Source organism: Panulirus ornatus, chromosome 16, assembly GCF_036320965.1.
Source record: "Panulirus ornatus isolate Po-2019 chromosome 16, ASM3632096v1, whole genome shotgun sequence".
Taxonomy (NCBI): Eukaryota; Metazoa; Arthropoda; class Malacostraca; order Decapoda; family Palinuridae; genus Panulirus; species Panulirus ornatus.
In genome coordinates, this window is record NC_092239.1 from 20,687,610 (window position 1) to 20,710,227 (window position 22,618).

At 42.6% G+C, this 22,618-nt stretch overlaps 1 protein-coding gene across 1 annotated transcript in view; it reads left to right on the forward strand.

Annotated features, from left to right (window-relative positions):
- The window catches only part of LOC139753907 (ATPase family gene 2 protein homolog B-like), a 195,102-nt gene that overhangs the window by 57,120 nt on the left and 115,364 nt on the right, over nucleotides 1-22,618 (forward strand). Inside the window, exon 4 of the mRNA XM_071670865.1 lies at nucleotides 20,809-20,997. Coding sequence (XP_071526966.1) covers nucleotides 20,809-20,997 — 189 coding nt within the window. The remainder of the gene's footprint in view (nucleotides 1-20,808; nucleotides 20,998-22,618) is intronic.

Genomic DNA, 22,618 nt, shown 5'->3' on the forward strand with positions numbered 1-22,618 from the left:
AAAGGCAAAGGGGATAAAGGTGGGTGTTCAAATTACAGATATAAGTAGGAGAGATGGCCAGAGAGCGTTATTGGATTACGTGTTAATTGACAGGCGCGTGAAAGATAGACATTTGGATGTTATTGTGCTGAGAGGTGCAGCTGGAGGGATGGATATCTGATCATTATCTGGTGGAGGCAAAGGTGAAGATTTGTAGAGGCTTTCAGAAAAGAAGTGAGAATGTTGGGGTGAAGAGAGTGGTGAGAGTAAGTGAGCTTGGGGAGGAGACTTGTGTAAGGAAGTATCAGGAGAGACTTGAGTACAGAATGGAAAAAGGTGAGAACAAAGGACGCAAGGGGCGTGGGGGAGGAATGGGATGTATTTAGGGAATCACTGATGGCTTGCGCCAAAGATGCTTTTGGCATGAGAAGCATGGGAAGTGGGCAGATTAGAAAGGGTAGTGAGTAGTGGGATGAAGAAGAAAGATTATTAGCGAAAGAGGAGAGAGGCATTTGGATGATTTTTGCAGGGAAATGATGCAAATGACTGGGAGATGTATGAAAGAAAGAGGCAGGAGGTCAAGAGAAAGGTGCAAGAGGTGAAAAAGAGGGCAAATGAGAGTTGGGGTTAGAGAGGATTGGCGGATTGCTTGCATAGTGCCATTGTACAAAGGCAAAGGGGATAAAGGTGGGTGTTCAAATTACAGATATAAGTAGGAGAGATGGCCAGAGAGCGTTATTGGATTACGTGTTAATTGACAGGTGCGTGAAAGATAGACATTTGGATGTTAATGTGCTGAGAGGTGCAGCTGGAGGGATGGATATCTGATCATTATCTGGTGGAGGCAAAGGTGAAGATTTGTAGAGGCTTTCAGAGAAGAAGTGAGAATGTTGGGGTGAAGAGAGTGGTGAGAGTAAGTGAGCTTGGGGAGGAGACTTGTGTAAGGAAGTATCAGGAGAGACTTGAGTACAGAATGGAAAAAGGTGAGAACAAAGGACGCAAGGGGCGTGGGGGAGGAATGGGATGTATTTAGGGAATCACTGATGGCTTGCACCAAAGATGCTTTTGGCATGAGAAGCATGGGAAGTGGGCAGATTAGAAAGGGTAGTGAGTAGTGGGATGAAGAAGAAAGATTATTAGCGAAAGAGGAGAGAGGCATTTGGATGATTTTTGCAGGGAAATGATGCAAATGACTGGGAGATGTATGAAAGAAAGAGGCAGGAGGTCAAGAGAAAGGTGCAAGAGGTGAAAAAGAGGGCAAATGAGAGTTGGGGTTAGAGAGGATTGGCGGATTGCTTGCATAGTGCCATTGTACAAAGGCAAAGGGGATAAAGGTGGGTGTTCAAATTACAGAGGTATAAGTTTGTTGCCTCTCTCTTCTCTTTCACTAATAATCTTACTTCTTCATCCCACCACTCACTACCCTTTTTAATCTACCCACCTCCCACGCTTCTCATGCTACAAGCATCTTTTGCACAAGCCATCACTGCTTCCCTAAATACATCCCATTCCTCCCCCACTCCCCTTATGTCCTTTGTTCTCACCTTTTTCCATTCTGTACTCAGTCTTTCCTGATACTTCCTCACACAAGTCTCCTTCCCAAGCTCACTTACTTTCACCACTCTCTTCACCCCAACATTCTCTCTTCTTTTCTGAAAACCTCTACAAATCTTCACCTTTGCCTCCACAAGCTAATGATCAGACATCCCTCCAGTTGCACCTCTCAGCACATTAACATCCAAAAGTCTCTCTTTCACGCGCGTATCAATTAACACGTAATCCAATAATGCTCTCTGGCCATCTCTCCTACTTTTTTTTTTTTTTTCGCTGTCTCCCGCGTTTGCGAGGTAGCGCAAGGAAACAGACGAAAGAAATGGCCCAACCCACCCCCATACACATGTATATACATACGTCCACACACGCAAAATATACATACCTACACAGCTTTCCATGGTTTACCCCAGACGCTTCACATGCCTTGATTCAATCCACTGACAGCACGTCAACCCCGGTATACCACATCGCTCCAATTCACTCTATTCCTTGCCCTCCTTTCACCCTCCTGCATGTTCAGGCCCTGATCACACAAAATCTTTTTCACTCCATCTTTCCACCTCCAATTTGGTCTCCCTCTTCTCCTCGTTCCCTCCACCTCCGCCACATATATCCTCTTGGTCAATCTTTCCTCACTCATTCCCTCCATGTGCCCAAACCACTTCAAAACACCCTCTTCTGCTCTCTCAACCACGCTCTTTTTATTTCCACACATCTCTCTTACCCTTACGTTACTTACTCGATTAAACCACCTCACACCACACATTGTCCTCAAACATCTCATTTCCAGCACATCCATCCTCCTGCGCACAACTCTATCCATAGCCCACGCCTCGCAACCATACAACATTGTTGGAACTACTATTCCTTCAAACATACCCATTTTTGCTTTCCTAGATAATGTTCTCGACTTCCACACATTTTTCAAGGCTCCCAAAATTTTCGCCCCCTCCCCCACCCTATGATCCACTTCCGCTTCCATGGTTCCATCCGCTGACAGATCCACTCCCAGATATCTAAAACACTTCACTTCCTCCAGTTTTTCTCCATTCAAACTCACCTCCCAATTGACTTGACCCTCAACGCTACTGTACCTAATAACCTTTCTCTTATTCACATTTACTCTTAACTTTCTTCTTTCACACACTTTACCAAACTCCGTCACCAGCTTCTGCAGTTTCTCACATGAATCAGCCACCAGCGCTGTATCATCAGCGAACAACAACTGACTCACTTCCCAAGCTCTCTCATCCCCAACAGACTTCATACTTGCCCCTCTTTCCAAGACTCTTGCATTTACCTCCCTAACAACCCCATCCATAAACAAATTAAACAACCATGGAGACATCACACACCCCTGCCGCAAACCTACATTCACTGAGAACCAATCACTTTCCTCTCTTCCTAAACGTACACATGCCTTACATCCTCGATAAAAACTTTTCACTGCTTCTAACAACTTGCCTCCCACACCATATATTCTTAATACCTTCCACAGAGCATCTCTATCAACTCTATCATATGCCTTCTCCAGATCCATAAATGCTACATACAAATCCATTTGCTTTTCTAAGTATTTCTCACATACATTCTTCAAAGCAAACACCTGATCCACACATCCTCTACCACTTCTGAAACCGCACTGCTCTTCCCCAATCTGATGCTCTGTACATGCCTTCACCCTCTCAATCAATACCCTCCCATATAATTTACCAGGAATACTCAACAAACTTATACCTCTGTAATTTGAGCACTCACTCTTATCCCCTTTGCCTTTGTACAATGGCACTATGCACGCATTCCGCCAATCCTCAGGCACCTCACCATGAGTCATTTTTTTTTTTTTTTTTTTTTTTTTATACTTTGTCGCTGTCTCCCGCGTTTGCGAGGTAGCGCAAGGAAACAGACGAAAGAAATGGCCCAACCCCCCCCCCATACACATGTACATACACACGTCCACACACGCAAATATACATACCTACACAGCTTTCCATGGTTTACCCCAGACGCTTCACATGCCTTGATTCAATCCACTGACAGCACGTCAAACCCTGTATACCACATCGCTCCAATTCACTCTATTCCTTGCCCTCCTTTCACCCTCCTGCATGTTCAGGCCCCGATCACACAAAATCTTTTTCACTCCATCTTTCCACCTCCAATTTGGTCTCCCTCTTCTCCTCGTTCCCTCCACCTCCGACACATATATCCTCTTGGTCAATCTTTCCTCACTCATTCTCTCCATGTGCCCAAACCATTTCAAAACACCCTCTTCTGCTCTCTCAACCACGCTCTTTTTATTTCCACACATCTCTCTTACCCTTACGTTACTTACTCGATCAAACCACCTCACACCACACATTGTCCTCTGAGACCATGAGTCATACATACATTAAATAACCTTACCAACCAGTCAACAATACAGTCACCCCCTTTTTTAATAAATTCCACTGCAATACCATCCAAACCTGCTTCCTTGCCGGCTTTCATCTTCCGCAAAGCTTTTACTACCTCTTCTCTGTTTACCAAATCATTTTCCCTAACCCTCTCACTTTGCACACCACCTCGACCAAAACACCCTATATCTGCCACTCTATCATCAAACACATTCAACAAACCTTCAAAATACTCACTCCATCTTCTCACATCACCACTACTTGTTTTCACCTCCCCATTTGCGCCCTTCACTGAAGTTCCCATTTGCTCCCTTGTCTTACGCGCTTTATTTACCTCCTTCCAGAACATCTTTTTATTCTCCCTAAAATTTAATGATACTCTCTCACCCCAACTCTCATTTTCCCTTTTTTTCACCTCTTGCACCTTTCTCTTGACCTTCTGTCTCTTTCTTTTATACATCTCCCACTCAATTGCATTTTTTCCCCTGCAAAAATCGTCCAAATGCCTCTCTCTTCTCTTTCACTAATACTCTTACTTCTTCATCCCACCACTCACTACCCTTTCTAATCAACCCACCTCCCACTCTTCTCATGCCACAAGCATCTTTTGCGCAATCCATCACTTGCCTCCCACACCATATATTCTTAATACCTTCCACAGAGCATCTCTATCAACTCTATCATATGCCTTCTCCAGATCCATAAATGCTACATACAAATCCATTTGCTTTTGTAAGTATTTTTCACATACATTCTTCAAAGCAAACACCTGATCCGCACATCCTCTACCACTTCTGAAACCTCACTGCTCTTCCCCAATCTGATGCTCTGTACATGCCTTCACCCTCTCAATCAATACCTTCCCATATAATTTCCCAGGAATACTCAATAAACTTATACCTCTGTAATTAGAGCACTCACTTTTATCCCCTTTGCCTTTGTACAATGGCACTGTGCAAGCATTCTGCCAATCCTCAGACACCTCACCATGAGTCATACATACATTAAATAACCTTACCAACCAGTCAACAATACAGTCACCCCCTTTTTTAATAAATTCCACTGCAATACCATCCAAACCTGCTGCCTTACCGGCTTTCATCTTCTGCAATGCTTTTACTACCTCTTCTCTGTTTACCAAATCATTCTCCCCAACCCTCTCACTTTGCACACCACCTCGACCAAAACACCCTATATCTGCCACTCTATCATCAAACACATTCAACAAACCTTCAAAATACTCACTCCATCTCCTTGTCACATCACCACTACCTGTTATCACCTTCCCATTAGCCCCCTTCACTGAAGTTCCCATTTATTCCATTGTCTTACGCACTGTATTTACCTCCTTCCAGAACATCTTTTTATTCTTCCTAAAATTTAATGATACTCTCTCACTCCAACTCTCATTTTCCCCTTTTTTCACCTCGTGCACCTTTCTCTTGACCTCCTGCTTCTTTCTTTTATACATCTCCCAGTCATATGCACATTATTTCCGTGCCAAAATCGTCCAAATGCCTCTCTTTTCTCTTTCACTAATAATGTTAGTTCTTCATCCCACCACTCATTACCCTTTCTAATCTGCCCACCTCCCACGCTTCTCATGCTACAAGCATCTTTTGCACAAGCCATCACTGCTTCCCTAAATACATCCCATTCCTCCCCCACTCCCCTTATGTCTTTGTTTCACTTTTTCCATTCTGTACTCAGTCTTTCTGATTTAAATTCCTGACACAAAGTCTCCTTCCCAAGCTCACTTACTTTCACCACTCTCTTCACCCCAACATTCTCACTTCTTTTCTGAAAACCTCTACAAATCTTCACCTTTGCCTCCACAAGTAATGATCAGACATCCCTCCAGTTGCACCTCTCAGCACATTAACATCCAAAAGTCTCTCTTTCACGTGACTATCAATTAACACTTAATCCAACAATGTTCTCTGTCCATCTCTCCTACTTTTTTTTTTTTTTTTTTCGCTGTCTCCCGCGTTTGCGAGGTAGCGCAAGGAAACAGACGAAAGAAATGGCCCAACCCCCCCCCCCATACACATGTACATACATACGTCCACACACGCAAAATATACATACCTACACAGCTTTCCATGGTTTACCCCAGACGCTTCACATGCCTTGATTCAATCCACTGACAGCACGTCAACCCCTGTATACCACATCGCTCCAATTCACTCTATTCCTTGCCCTCCTTTCACCCTCCTGCATGTTCAGGCCCCTGATCACACAAAATCTTTTTCACTCCATCTTTCCACCTCCAATTTGGTCTCCCTCTTCTCCTCGTTCCCTCCACCTCCGACACATATATCCTCTTGGTCAATCTTTCCTCACTCATTCTCTCCATGTGCCCAAACCACTTCAAAACACCCTCTTCTGCTCTCTCAACCACGCTCTTTTTATTTCCACACATCTCTCTTACCCTTACGTTACTTACTCGATCAAACCACCTCACACCACACATTGTCCTCAAACATCTCATTTCCAGCACATCCATCCTCCTGCGCACAACTCTATCCATAGCCCACGCCTCGCAACCATACAACATTGTTGGAACCACTATTCCTTCAAACATACCCATTTTTGCTTTCCGAGATAATGTTCTCGACTTCCACACATTTTTCAAGGCTCCCAAAATTTTCGCCCCCTCCCCCACCCTATGATCCACTTCCGCTTCCATGGTTCCATCCGCTGACAGATCCACTCCCAGATATCTAAAACACTTCACTTCCTCCAGTTTTTCTCCATTCAAACTCACCTCCCAATTGACTTGACCCTCAACCCTACTGTACCTAATAACCTTGCTCTTATTCACATTTACTCTTAACTTTCTTCTTCCACACACTTTACCAAACTCCGTCACCAGCTTCTGCAGTTTCTCACATGAATCAGCCACCAGCGCTGTATCATCAGCGAACAACAACTGACATCACTTCCAAGCTCTCTCATCCCCAACAGACTTCATACTTGCCCCTCTTTCCAAGACTCTTGCATTTACCTCCCTAACAACCCCATCCATAAACAAATTAAACAACCATTGAGACAATCACCGACACCCCTGCCCAAACCCTACATTCTCTGAGAACCAATCACTTTCCTCTCTTCCTAAACGTACACATGCCTTACATCCTCGATAAAACTTTTCACTGCTTCTAACAACTTGCCTCCACACCATAGATTCTTAATACCTTCCACAGAGCATCTCTATCAACTCTATCATATGCCTTCTCCAGATCCATAAATGCTACATACAAATCCATTTGCTTTTCTAAGTATTTCTCACATACATTCTTCAAAGCAAACACCTGATCCACAATCCTCTACCACTTCTGAAACCGCACTGCTCTTCCCCAATCTGATGCTCTGTACATGCCTTCACCCTCTCAATCAATACCCTCCCATATAATTTCCCAGGAATACTCAATAAACTTATACCTCTGTAATTTGAGCACTCACTCTTATCCCCTTTGCCTTTGTACAATGGCACTATGCACGCATTCCGCCAATCCTCAGGCACCTCACCATGAGTCATTTTTTTTTTTTTTTTTTTTTTTTATACTTTGTCGCTGTTCTCCCGCGTTTGCGAGGTAGCGCAAGGAGAAACAGACGAAAGAAATGGCCCAACCCACCCCCATACACATGTATATACATACGTCCACACACGCAAATATACATACCTACACAGCTTTCCATGGTTTACCCCAGACGCTTCACATGCCTTGATTCAATCCACTGACAGCACGTCAACCCCTGTATACCACATCGCTCCAATTCACTCTATTCCTTGCCCTCCTTTCACCCTCCTGCATGTTCAGGCCCTGATCACACAAAATCTTTTTCACTCCATCTTTCCACCTCCAATTTGGTCTCCCTCTTCTCCTCGTTCCCTCTCACCTCGACACATATATCCTCTTGGTCAATCTTTCCTCACTCATTCTCTCCATGTGCCCAAACCATTTCAAAAACACCCTCTTCTGCTCTCTCAACCACGCTCTTTTTATTTCCACACATCTCTCTTACCCTTACGTTACTTACTCGATCAAACCACCTCACACCACACATTGTCCTCTGAGACCATGAGTCATACATACATTAAATAACCTTACCAACCAGTCAACAATACAGTCACCCCCTTTTTTAATAAATTCCACTGCAATACCATCCAAACCTCTTCCCCTTGCCGGCTTTCATCTTCTGCAATGCTTTTACTACCTCTTCTCTGTTTACCAAATCATTTTCCCTAACCCTCTCACTTTGCACACCACCTCGACCAAAACACCCTATATCTGCCACTCTATCATCAAACACATTCAACAAACCTTCAAAATACTCACTCCATCTTCTCACATCACCACTACTTGTTTTCACCTCCCCATTTGCGCCTTCACTGAAGTTCCCATTTATTCCATTGTCTTACGCACTGTATTTACCTCCTTCCAGAACATCTTTTTATTCTCCCTAAAATTTAATGATACTCTCTCACCCCAACTCTCATTTTCCCTTTTTTTCACCTCTTGCACCTTTCTCTTGACCTTCTGTCTCTTTCTTTTATACATCTCCCACTCAATTGCATTTTTTCCCCTGCAAAAATCGTCCAAATGCCTCTCTCTTCTCTTTCACTAATACTCTTATTTCTTCATCCCACCACTCACTACCCTTTCTAATCAACCCACCTCCCACTCTTCTCATGCCACAAGCATCTTTTGCGCAATCCATCACTTGCCTCCCACACCATATATTCTTAATACCTTCCACAGAGCATCTCTATCAACTCTATCATATGCCTTCTCCAGATCCATAAATGCTACATACAAATCCATTTGCTTTTGTAAGTATTTTTCACATACATTCTTCAAAGCAAACACCTGATCCGCACATCCTCTACCACTTCTGAAACCTCACTGCTCTTCCCCAATCTGATGCTCTGTACATGCCTTCACCCTCTCAATCAATACCTTCCCATATAATTTCCCAGGAATACTCAATAAACTTATACCTCTGTAATTAGAGCACTCACTTTTATCCCCTTTGCCTTTGTACAATGGCACTGTGCAAGCATTCTGCCAATCCTCAGACACCTCACCATGAGTCATACATACATTAAATAACCTTACCAACCAGTCAACAATACAGTCACCCCCTTTTTTAATAAATTCCACTGCAATACCATCCAAACCTGCTGCCTTGCCGGCTTTCATCTTCTGCAATGCTTTTACTACCTCTTCTCTGTTTACCAAATCATTCTCCCCAACCCTCTCACTTTGCACACCACCTCGACCAAAACACCCTATATCTGCCACTCTATCATCAAACACATTCAACAAACCTTCAAAATACTCACTCCATCTCCTTGTCACATCACCACTACCTGTTATCACCTTCCCATTAGCCCCCTTCACTGAAGTTCCCATTTATTCCATTGTCTTACGCACTGTATTTACCTCCTTCCAGAACATCTTTTTATTCTTCCTAAAATTTAATGATACTCTCTCACTCCAACTCTCATTTTCCCCTTTTTTCACCTCGTGCACCTTTCTCTTGACCTCCTGCTTCTTTCTTTTATACATCTCCCAGTCATATGCATTATTTCCGTGCCAGAATCGTCCAAATGCCTCTCTTTTCTCTTTCACTAATAATGTTAGTTCTTCATCCCACCACTTGCTTCCATTTCTAATCTGCCCACCTCCCACGCTTCTCATGCCAAAAGCATCTTTTGTTCAAGCCATCACTGCTTCCCTAAATACATCCCATTCCTCCTCCACTCCTTTACATTCTTTGTTCTCACCTTTTACCATTCTGTACTCAGTCTCTCCTGGTACTTCCTCACACACGTCTCCTTCCCAAGCTCACTTAATCTCACCACTCTCTTCACCCCAACATTCTCACTTCTTTTCTGAAAACCTCTACAAATCTTCAGCTTTGCCTCCACAAGATAATGATCAGACATCCCTCCAGTTGCACCTCTCAGCACATTAACATCCAAAAGTTTCTCTTTCACGCACCTATCAATTAACACATAATCCAATAATGCTCTCTGGCCATCTCTCCTACTTTCATACATATGATTATGTATATCTCTCTTTTTAAACCAGGTATTCCCAATCACCAGTCCTTTTTCAGCACGTAAATCTACATGCTCTTCACCATTTCCATTTACAACACTGAACACCCCATGCATGCTAATTATTCCATCAACTGCCACATTAATCACCTTTGCATTCAAATCATCCATCACTATAACCCTGTCTCGTTCATCAAAACTACTAACACACTCACTCAGCTGCTCCCAAAATGCTTGCCTCTCATGATCTTTCTTCTCATGCCCAGGTGCATAGGCACCAATAATCACCCATCTCTCCATCCACTTCTGGTGTTACCCATATCAATGTAGAGTTTACTTTCTTACACTCTGTAACATACTCCCACTGCTCGTGTTTCAGGAATAATGCTACTCCTTCCCTTACTTTTGTCCTCTCACCAACCCCAGACTTTACTCCCAAAACATTCCCAAACCACTCTTTCCCTCTACCCTTGAGCTTCGTTTCTCTGATAGCCAAAATATCTAGATTCCTTTTCTCAAACATATTACCTATCTCTCCTTTTTTCTCATCTTGGCTACATCCACACACATTTAGACATCCCAATCTGAGCCTTCGACGGAGGATGAGCACTCCGTGCGTGACTCCTTCTGTTTCTCCATTTAGAAAGTTAAAATGCAAGGAGGGGAAGGTTTCTAGCCCCCCCGCTCCCATCCCGTTTAGTCGCCTTCTCCGACACGTGAGGAATACATGGGAAGTATTTTTTTACTGGCTTTCATCTTCTGCAAAGTTTTCACTACCTCTTTTCTGTTTACCAAACCATTCTCCTTGATCCTCTCACTTCGCACACCACCTTGACCAAAACACCATATGTCTGCCACTTTATCATCAAAGACATTCAACAAACCTTCAAAATACTCACTCAGTCTCCTTCTCACTTCACTCCTACTTGTTATTACCTCCATATTATCCCCTTTCACTGATGTTCCATTTGTTCTTTTGTATTGTGCACTTTATTTACCTCCTTCCAAAACATATTTTTATTCTCCCCAAAATTTAACAATAATCTCTCACCCCAACTCTCATTTGCCCTCATTTTCATCTCTGTCACCTTTCTCTTGACCTCCTGCCTCTTTCTCCCTGTCATTTGCACTATTTCCCTTCAAAAATCATTCAAATGCCTCTCTCTTCTCTTTCACTAACAATCTTACTTCTTCATCCCACCACTCATTACCCTTTCTAATCTGCCCACCTCCCACCTTTCTCATGCCACAGGCATCTTTTGCCCAAGCCATCACTGCTTCCCAAGATACATTCCATTCCTCTCCTGCTCCCCTTATGTCGTTTTCCATTCTGCACTCAATCTCTCCTCGTACTTCTGCACACGTCTCCTTTCGAAGCTCACTTACTATCAACACCCTCTTCACCCCAACATTCTCTCCTGCATAACATAATGATCAGACATCCCTCCAGTTGCTCCTCTCAGTATTAACATCCAAAAGTCTCTCTTTCACGTGACTATCAATTAACACTTAATCCAACAATGTTCTCTGTCCATCTCTCCTACTTACATACATAAACATATGTATATCTTTCTTTTTAAAGCAGGTGTTCCCAATCACCAGTCCTTTTTCAGCACTCAAATCTTCAAGCTCTTCACCATTTCAGTTTACAATACTGAACACCCCATGTACACCAATTATACCCTGAACTGCCGCATTACTCACCTTTGCATTCAAATTACCCATCACTATAACCTGGCCTCATGCATCAAAGCTGCTAACACACTTACTCAGCTGCTCCCAAAACACTTGTCCCTCATGATCTTTCTTCTCATGCCCTGGTGCATAGGCACCAATAATCACCCATCTCTCCATTCACTTCCGGTTTTACCCATATCAACTTAGAGTTTTTCTTACACTCTGTAACATACTCCCACTACTCGTGTTTTCAGGAATAATGCTACTCCTTCCCTTACTTTTGTCCTCTCACCAACCCCAGACTTTACTCCCAAAACATTCCCAAACCACTCTTTCCCTCTACCCTTGAGCTTCGTTTCTCTAGATAGCCAAAATATCTAGATTCCTTTTCTCAAACATATTACCTATCTCTCCTTTTTTCTCATCTTGGCTACATCCACATACATTTAGGACATCCCTATCTGAGCCTTCGAGGAGGATGAGCACTCCGTGCGTGACTCCTTCTGTTTCTCCATTTAGAAAGTTAAAATGCAAGGAGGGGAAGGTTTCTAGCCCCCCCGCTCCCATCCCGTTTAGTCGCCTTCTCCGACACGTGAGGAATACATGGGAAGTATTTTTTTACTGGCTTTCATCTTCTGCAAAGTTTTCACTACCTCTTTTCTGTTTACCAAACCATTCTCCTGATCCTCTCACTTCGCACACCACCTTGACCAAAACACCATATGTCTGCCACTTTATCATCAAAGACATTCAACAAACCTTCAAAATACTCACTCAGTCTCCTTCTCACTTCACTCCTACTTGTTATTACCTCCATATTATCCCCTTTCACTGATGTTCCATTTGTTCTTTTGTATTGCGCACTTTATTTACCTCCTTCCAAAACATATTTTTATTCTCCCCAAAATTTAACAATAATCTCTCACCCCAACTCTCATTTGCCCTCATTTTCATCTCTGTCACCTTTCTCTTGACCTCCTGCCTCTTTCTCCCTGTCATTTGCACTATTTCCCTTCAAAAATCATTCAAATGCCTCTCTCTTCTCTTTCACTAACAATCTTACTTCTTCATCCCACCACTCATTACCCTTTCTAATCTGCCCACCTCCCACCTTTCTCATGCCACAGGCATCTTTTGCCCAAGCCATCACTGCTTCCCAAGATACATTCCATTCCTCTCCTGCTCCCCTTATGTCGTTTACTCTCACCTTTTTCCATTCTGCACTCAATCTCTCCTCGTACTTCTGCACACGTCTCCTTTCGAAGCTCACTTACTATCAACACCCTCTTCACCCCAGCATTCTCTCCTGCATAACATAATGGTCAGACATCCCTCCAGTTGCTCCTCTCAGTATTAACATCCAAAAGTCTCTCTTTCACGTGACTATCAATTAACACTTAATCCAACAATGTTCTCTGTCCATCTCTCCTACTTACATACATAAACATATGTATATCTTTCTTTTTAAAGCAGGTATTCCCAATCACCAGTCCTTTTTCAGCACTCAAATCTTCAAGCTCTTCACCATTTCAGTTTACAATACTGAACACCCCATGTACACCAATTATACCCTGAACTGCCGCATTACTCACCTTTGCATTCAAATTACCCATCACTATAACCTGGCCTCATGCATCAAAGCTGCTAACACACTTACTCAGCTGCTCCCAAAACACTTGTCCCTCATGATCTTTCTTCTCATGCCCTGGTGCATAGGCACCAATAATCACCCATCTCTCCATTCACTTCCGGTTTTACCCATATCAACTTAGAGTTTTTCTTACACTCTATCACATACTCCCACTACTCCTGTTTTAGGAATAATGCTACTCCTTCCCTTGCTCTTGTCCTCTCACCAACCCCAGACTTTACTCCCAAGACATTCCCAAACCACTCTTTCCCTTTACCCTTGAGCTTCATTTCTCTAAGAGCCAAAATATCCAAGTTCCTTTTCTCAAACATACTACCTATCTCTCCTTTTTTCTCATCTTGGTTACATCCACATACATTTAGGCACCCTTGTCTGAGCCTTCGAGGAGGATGAGCACTCCCCACTTGATTCCTTCTGTTTCCCCTTTTAGAAAGCTAAAATGCAAGGAGGGGAGAGTTTCTAGCCCCCCCAGTCCCATCCCCTTTAGTCTCCTTTCTCTGACACGTGAGGAATACATGGGAAGTATTTTTTTACTGGCTTTCATCTTCCTCAAAGCTTTCACTACCTCTTCTCTGTTTACCAAACCATTCTCCCTGATCCTCTCACTTCGCACACCACCTTGACCAAAATACCATACATCTGCCACTCTATCATCAAAGACATTCAACAAACCTTCAAAATACTCAATCTTCTTCTCACTTCACCCCTACTTGTTATTACCTCCCTATTATCCCCCTTCACTGATGTTCCATTTGTTCTCTTGTATTACGCACTTTATTTACCTCCTTCCAAAACATCTTTTTATTCTCCCTGAAATTTCACAATACTCTCACCCCAACTCTCATTTGCCCTCTTTTTCATCTCTTGCACCTTTCTCTTGACCTCCTGCCTCTTTCTCCCTGTCATTTACACTATTTCCCTTCAAAAATCATCCAAATGCCTCTCTCTTTCACTAACACTCTTACTTCTTCATCCCACCACTCATTACCCTTTCTAATCTGCCCACCTCCCACCTTTCTCATGCCACAGGCATCTTTTGCCCAAGCCATCACTGCTTCCCAAAATACATTCCATTCCTCTCCTGCTCCCCTTACGTCGTTTGCTCTCACCTTTTTCCATTCTGCACTCAATCTCTCCTCATACTTCTGCACACAAGTCTCCTTTCGAAGCTCACTTACTCTCACCATCCTCTTCACCCCAGCATTCTCTCCTGCATAACATAATGATCAGACATCCCTCCAGTTGCTCCACTCAGTTTATTAACATCCAAAAATCTCTCTTTCACGTGACTATCAATTAACACTTAATCCAACAATGTTCTCTGTCCATTTCTCCTACTTACATACGTATACTTATGTATATCTTTCTTTTTAAACCAGGTATTCCCGATCACCAGTCCTTTTTCAGCACTCAAATCTACAAGCTCTTCACCATTTCAATTTACAACACTGAACACCCCTTGTACACTAATTATACCCTGAACTGCCGCATTACTCACCTTTGTCTTCAAATTACCCATCACTTTAACCCGGTCTCATGCATCAAAGCTGCTAACACACTCACTCAGCTGCTCCCAAAGCACTTGCCTCACATGATCTTTCTTCTCTTGCCCAGGTGCATTTCATTTTTACTCATGGCAATTTAGAGTTTGCTTTCTTGCACTCTATCACATACTCTCACAACTCCTGTTTCAGGAGTAGTGCTACTCCTTCCTTTGCTCTTGTTCTCTCACCAACCCCTGACTTTACCCCAAGACATTCCCCTTTAACCTTGAGCTTTGTTTCAGTCAGAGCCAAAACATCCAGGTTCTTTTCCTCACATATACTACCTTTCTTTCCTTTTTTCTCATCTTGGTTACATCCACACACATTTAGACACCCCAATCTGAGCCTTCGAGGAGGATGAGCACTACCCGCATGACTCCTTCTGTTTCCCCTTTAGAAGGTTGAAATACAAGGAGGGGAGTGTTTCTACCCCCCCCTCCACTCCCTTCCTTTTTAGTTACCTTTTACAACATGCGGGGAATACGTGGGAAGTATTCTTTCTCCCCTATCCCATGGTAGTGGAGCATTGGTGGAATACATGCTGAGAGCCATTATATAAAGGCAAAGGGGATAAAGGTGAGTGTTCAAATTACAGAGGTGTAAGTTTGTTGAGTGTTCCTGGGAAATTATATGGGAGGGTATTGATTGAGAGGGTGAAGGCATGTACAAAGCATCAGACTGGGTAAGAGCAGTGTGGTTTTGGAAGTGGTAGAGGATGTGTGGATCAGGTGTATGCTTTGAAGAATGTATGTGAGAAATGCTTAGAAAAACGGATGGATTTTTATGTAGTATATATGGATCTAGAAGAGGCATATACATTCTTCAATGCAAACATCTGATCCACGCATCCTCTACCACTTCTGAAACCACACTGCTCTTCCCCAATCTGATGCTCTGTATGTGCATTCACCCTCTCAATCAATGCCCTTCCGTATAATTTCCAAGGAATACTCAACAAATTTATACCTCTGTAATTTGAACACTCACCTTTATCCCCTTTGCCTTTGTACAATGGCACTCTGCATGAATTCCGCCAGTCCTCAGGCACTTCACCATGAACCATACATACATTGAATATCCTCACCAACCCGTCAACAACACAGTCACCCCCTTTTTTAATAAATTCCACAGCAATACCATCCAAACCCACTGCCTTGCTGGCTTTCATCTTCTCCAAAGCTTTCACTACCTCTTCTCATTTTACCAAATCATTCTCCTTGACCCTCTCACTTCGCACACCACCTTGACCAAAACACCCTATATCTGCCACTCTTGTCATCATACCCATTCAACAAACCTTCAAAATACTCACTCCATCTCCTTCTCACATCACCACTACTTGTTATTACCTTCCCATTTCCCCCCTTTACTGATTTTCTCATTTGTTCTCTTGTCTTATGCACTTTATTTATCTCCTTCCAAAACATCTTTTTATTCTCCCCAAAATTTAATGATATTCTCTCACTCCAACTCTTATTTGCCCTCTTTTTCACCTGATGTACCATTCTCTTGACCTCTTGACTCTTTCTTTTATACATTTCCCAGTCATTTACACTATTTCCCTGTAAAAATTGTCCAAATGTCTCTCTTTTCGCTTTCGCTAACAATCTCACTTCTTCATCCTACCAGTCACTACCCTTTCTAATCTTCCCACCACTCACCTTTCTCATGCCACAAGCATCTTTTGCACAAACCATCTCTGCTTCCCTAAATTCATCCCATTCCTCCCCCAATCCCATTATGTCATTTGCTCTCACCTTTTTCCATTCTGCGCTCAATCTCTCCTGGTACTTCCTCACACAAGTCTCCTTTCCAAGCTCGCTTAGTTTCACCACTCTCTTCACCCCAACTTTCTCTCTTCTTTTCTGAAAACCTTTACATATCTTCATCTCACCTCCACAAGATAATATGTATGTTTAGGCCCCGATTGCTCAAAATCTTTTTCACTCTATCCCTCTGTCTCCAATTTGGTCTCCCGCTTCTCCTTGTTCCCTCCACCTCTGACACATATATCCTCTAGTCAATCTTTCCTCACTCATTCTCTCCATGTGACTAAACCATTTCAACACATCCGCTTCTGCTCTCTCAACCTCACTCTTTTTATTTCCACACATCTCTCTTACCTTTTCATTACTTACTCGGTCAAACCCCCTCACACCACATATTGTCCTCAGACATTTCATTTACAACACATCCACCCATCTCTGCACAGCTTTATCTATACCCCATGCCTTGCAACTATATAACATTGTTGGAACCATTATTCCTTCAAACATACCCATTTTTGCTCTCTGAGGTAACATTCTGGCCTTCCACACATTCTTTAAAGTTCCCATAACCTTTGCCCCCTCCCCTACCCTGTGACTCACTTCTGCTTCCATGGCTCCATCCACTGCTAAATCCACTCCCAGATATCTAAAACACTTCACTTCCTCCAGTTTTTCTACATTCAAACTACCTCCCAGTTAACGTGTCCTTCAACCCTACTGAACCTAATAACCTTGCTCTCATTCACATTTACTCCTAACTTTCTTCTTACACACACTTTACCAAACTCAGTCACCAACTTTTGCAGTTCTCACCCGAATCAGCCCCCAGCATTGTATCATCACTGAACAACAACTGAATCACTTCCCAAGCCCTCTCATCAATAACAGACTGCATACTTGCCCCTCTCTCCAAAACTCATGCATTCACCTACCTAACAACCCTCTCCGTAAACAAATTAAACAACCATGGAGACATCATGCACCCCTGCCACAAACCAACATTCACTGGGAACCAATCACTTTCCTCTCTTCCTACCCATGCACATGCCTTACATCCTTGGTAAAAACTTTTCTCTGCTTCTAGGAACTTACCTCCCTCACCATATACTCTTAATACCTTTCACAAAGCATCTTATCACCTGTATCATATACCTTCTCCAGATCCATAAATGCTACATACAAAGCCATCTGTTTCTCTGAGTATTTCTCACATACATTCTTCAAAGCAAACACCTGATCCACACATCCTCTACTACTTCTGAAACCGCACTGCTCTTACCCAATCTGATGCTCTGTACATGCCTTTACCCTCTCAATCAATATCTTCTCATATGATTCCCAGGAATACTCAAAAAACATATACCTTTGTATTTCAAAGAATCACCTTTATCCCCTTTGCCTTTGTACAATGGCACTATGCATGCATTCCGGCAATCCTCAGGCACTTCACCGTGAACCATACATACATTGAATATCCTTACCAACTAATCAACAACATAGTCACCCCCTTTTTTGATAAATTCCAATGCAATACCATCCATATCTGCTGACTTGCTGGCTTTTCTCTTTCACAAAACTTTCACTACCTCTTCTCTGTTTACCAAACCATTTTACCTGACCCTCTCGCTTCGCACACCACCTCGACCAAAACACCCTATATCTGCTACTCTATCATGAAACTCATTTAACAAACCTTCAAAATAATCACTGCCTCTCCTTCTCACTTCACCACTTCTTGTTATTACCTCCCCAATAACCCTCTTCACTGATGTTCCCATTTCTTGTCTTGTTTTACACATTCTGTTTACCTCCTTCCAAAACATCTTTTTATTTTTCCTAAAATTTAATGATACTCTCTCACTCCAACTCTTGATTGCCCTCTTTTTCACCTCTTGCACCTTTCTCTTGACTTCCCTCTGCTTCCTTTTATACATCTCCCAGTCATCTGCATTACTTCCCTGCAAAAATTGTCCAAATGCCTCTCTCCTCTCTTTCACTAACCACTCACTACCCTTTCTAATGCACCCCCCTCCCACCATTTTCATGCCACAAGCATCTTTTGCACAAGCATCAATGCTTCCCTAAATACATTCCATTCCTCCCCCACTCCCCTTCCATCATTTGCTCTAACCTTTTGCCATTCTACACTCAATCTCTCCTGGTACTTCCTCACACATGTCTCCTTTCCACACTCACTCACTCTCACTTCTCTCTTCACCCCAACATTCTCTCTTCTTTTCTGAAAACCTGCACAAATCTTCGCCTTCGCTTCCACAAGATAATGATCAGACATCCCTCCATCTCAGCTCATTAACATCCAAAAGTCTCTCTTTCACATGCTTATCGATTAACACGTAATCCAGTTACGCTCTCTGGCCACCTCTCCTACTTACTTATGTATATCTTTCTTTTTGAATCAGGTATTCCCAATCACCAGTCCTTTTTCAGCACGCAAATCTACAAGCTCTTCACCATTTCCATTTTCATCACTGAACACCCCATGTACACCAATTATACCCTTAACTGCCACATAACTCACCATTGCATTCAAATCACCCATCACTATAATCCGGTCTTGTGCCTTAAAGCTGCTAACACACTCACTCAGCTGCTCCCAAAACTATTGCCTCTTATGATCTTTCTTCTCATGACCAGGTGCATAGGCACCAATAATCACCCATCTCTCTCCATCCACTTTCAGTTTTACCCATATCAATCTAGAGTTTATTTTCTTATGCTCTATCACATACTCCCACAACTGCTTCAGGAGTAGTGCTACTCCTTCCTTTGCTCTTGTCCTCTCACCAGCCCCTGACTTTACCCCCAAGACATTCCCAAACCATTCTTCTCATTTACCCTTGAGCTTCGTTTCAGTCAGAGCCAAGACCTCCATTTTCCTTTCCTCAAACTTGCTACCTACTTCTCCTTTTTTCTCGTCTTGGTTACATCCACACACATTTAGACACCCCAATCTAAGCCTTTGAGGAGGATGAGTACTCCTTGCATGACTCCATCTTCTGTTTTCCCTTTTTTAAAAAAGTTAAAATACAAGGAGGGAAGGGTTTCTAGCCCCCACTCCTGACCCCTTTATACACCTTCTATGACATGCGGGGAATATGTGGGAAGTATTCTTTCTCCTCTGTCCCCGTATATATCCTTGTACATATGCATACTTGCTCACCTTTATCCATTCCCAGCACCACACCTCCCAACAGGAAACAGCATTGCCACCTCCTGTGTCGCAGGATAGCGCTGGGAAACAGACGAAGAATGACCACATCTGCTCACACTCATTCTGTATCTGTGATGTGTAATGCACCGAAACCATAGTTGTCTATCCACATCTAGACCCCACAAACCTCTCCATAGTTTACTGCAGACATTTCACATGCTCTGGTTCAGTCCATTGATGGCATGCTGACCCCAGTATACCACATTGTTCCAATTCACTCTATTACTTGCATGCTTTTCACCCTCCTGCATGTTCAGGCCCCAATCACTCAAAATCTTTTTCACTTTAACCTTCCATCTTCAATGTGGTCACTTGGTTCTCCTTGTTCCCTCCACTTTCGACCCATATATCCTCTTTGTCAACCTTTCCTTACTCACTCTCTCCATATGTCCAAACCATTTTAACACATCCTCTGCAGGTTTCTCAACCACACTCTGTATATTACAAGACATCTCTGTTACCTTTTCATTACTTACTCGATCAAACCACTTCACACTACATATTGTCCTCAAATATTTCATTTCCAACACATCCACCTTCCTCATCACAACACAATTTGTAGCCCATGCCTCACAACCATATAGTATTGTTGGAACTACTGTTTGGTCAGACATACCCAATTTTGCTCTTGAAGATAATGTTCTCTCTTTCCAAACATTCTTCATCCCTTGTTTATGCAGGGGTTATGTCTTGTAATACCTGATGTGTAGACTCCTCTAAAATACATGTCTTGTGTTGTTTATGTGTTTGTGCTTGTGGGTGTGCAAGTATTTACCTGCTGAAAGTTTGGACATTACTTGTCCTATCTTAATGCTCAGAAGGGGCATATATGATATAGACATAGTGATTGATCTGCTCTGTAGTATTATGATATAAAGTACTCAAAGGTATTTAGATGATGTTCCTTCTGTTTACATTCATTATATTTCTTTCTAGATCCTTCTGAGTGTTCCTTCTGTAGCTGACCGAAGAAGTATACTTAGTGTTCACAGTACCAACCTGTTGCCCATCAATCACTCAGGACTGACTAAAATTGCTGAGGCCACACCAGGTTTTGTTGGGGCTGATCTTCAAGCTCTGACTGAGACTGTGCGGATGAAAGTAGATGCTAAACATGCAGAAGAGGTAAAAAGACTCATTAATTTCTTAAATTTTTAGAAAGGAATGCATGAAATGTGTACAGTTTTAGTACTTAAAGTGATTACGTAAGATGAATTATATAAAATATGGTAGGAAATAGTAAACATTGGTGGACTGACACTGTCTTGAACCCCTTGAGAAATTAGAATTTAGGTAACTTGGAACAACTTTTCCACAAATTCAAATTTTTTGGATATCTAACTTCCTTTCAGACCACATATCACAATGTTATTTGCATGGTACTGTATGTTTGTACAGGGGATCTGCACAGAATGGTGTCTTTTTGCAGAATGTATTTGTTTAAGCATTGTAATTGAAACCTGTTATAATGGGGTTAAGTTGTTGGTCAGCAGCCAACAACCAGGGAGATATATTAAGAGTAGTACCAGCCTCATTATCAGAAGGGTTAGTGACAACTGTGTAGTGAGCCAGCACTTCAGTAATTGTCAAGTTGCACTTCTCTGACCCAGTTAGTTGTCTTTTCCATCAGCCTCATCTACATGTGTAGTAATGGTATCCTGTCCACAAACGTATTATCTCTCACTGTTACACATGATACTTGAAAAATTTAACTCACTCAAGATTTTCCTGTGGTGAGTGCTATTTGCTAGCCCTGCCTTTTAGCAAAATGGTAGGAGCAATAGATGGATGTAGTAATTAGGAGCATTCAGGTTGGACCATTAGGTAGAAACAGTAGGTAAAAGTAGTCAGTAGGAATATTATGTAAGAGTCTCTGCAAACACTATGCTAGACTTGCCCTCTACCACTGGCCTGTTAAGTATGAGGCACTGAAGGCTAAGAAGTGGCATTGGAGTTCACTAGTTATGGAGACTATTGCCATGGGCACCCTCTTTAGGTGACCCCCAGTGGCTGTAATACAGTAAGAAGAATCTAAAGATAAGTTGCTTTGATTTCATTATAAGTGGCATTTTAATTGAAGACCTCACAATTTATTTGAATATTATTTTTTTTTTTTTTTTTTATACTTTGTCGCTGTCTCCTGCGTTTGCGAGGTAGCGCAAGGAAACAGACGAAAGAAATGGCCCAACCCCCCCCATACACATGTATATACATATGTCTACACACGCAAATATACATACCTACACAGCTTTCCATGGTTAACCCCAGACGCTTCACATGCCTTGATTCAATCCACTGACAGCACGTCAACCCCGGTATACCACATCGCTCCAATTCACTCTATTCCTTGCCCTCCTTTCACCCTCCTGCATGTTCAGGCCCCGATCACACAAAATCTTTTTCACTCCATCTTTCCACCTCCAATTTGGTCTCCCTCTTCTCCTCGTTCCCTCCACCTCCGACACATATATCCTCTTGGTCAATCTTTCCTCACTCATTCTCTCCATGTGCCCAAACCACTTCAAAACACCCTCTTCTGCTCTCTCAACCACGCTCTTTTTATTTCCACACATCTCTCTTACCCTTACGTTACTTACTCGATCAAACCACCTCACACCACACATTGTCCTCAAACATCTCATTTCCAGCACATCCATCCTCCTGCGCACATCTCTATCCATAGCCCACGCCTCGCAACCATACAACATTGTTGGAACCACTATTCCTTCAAACATACCCATTTTTG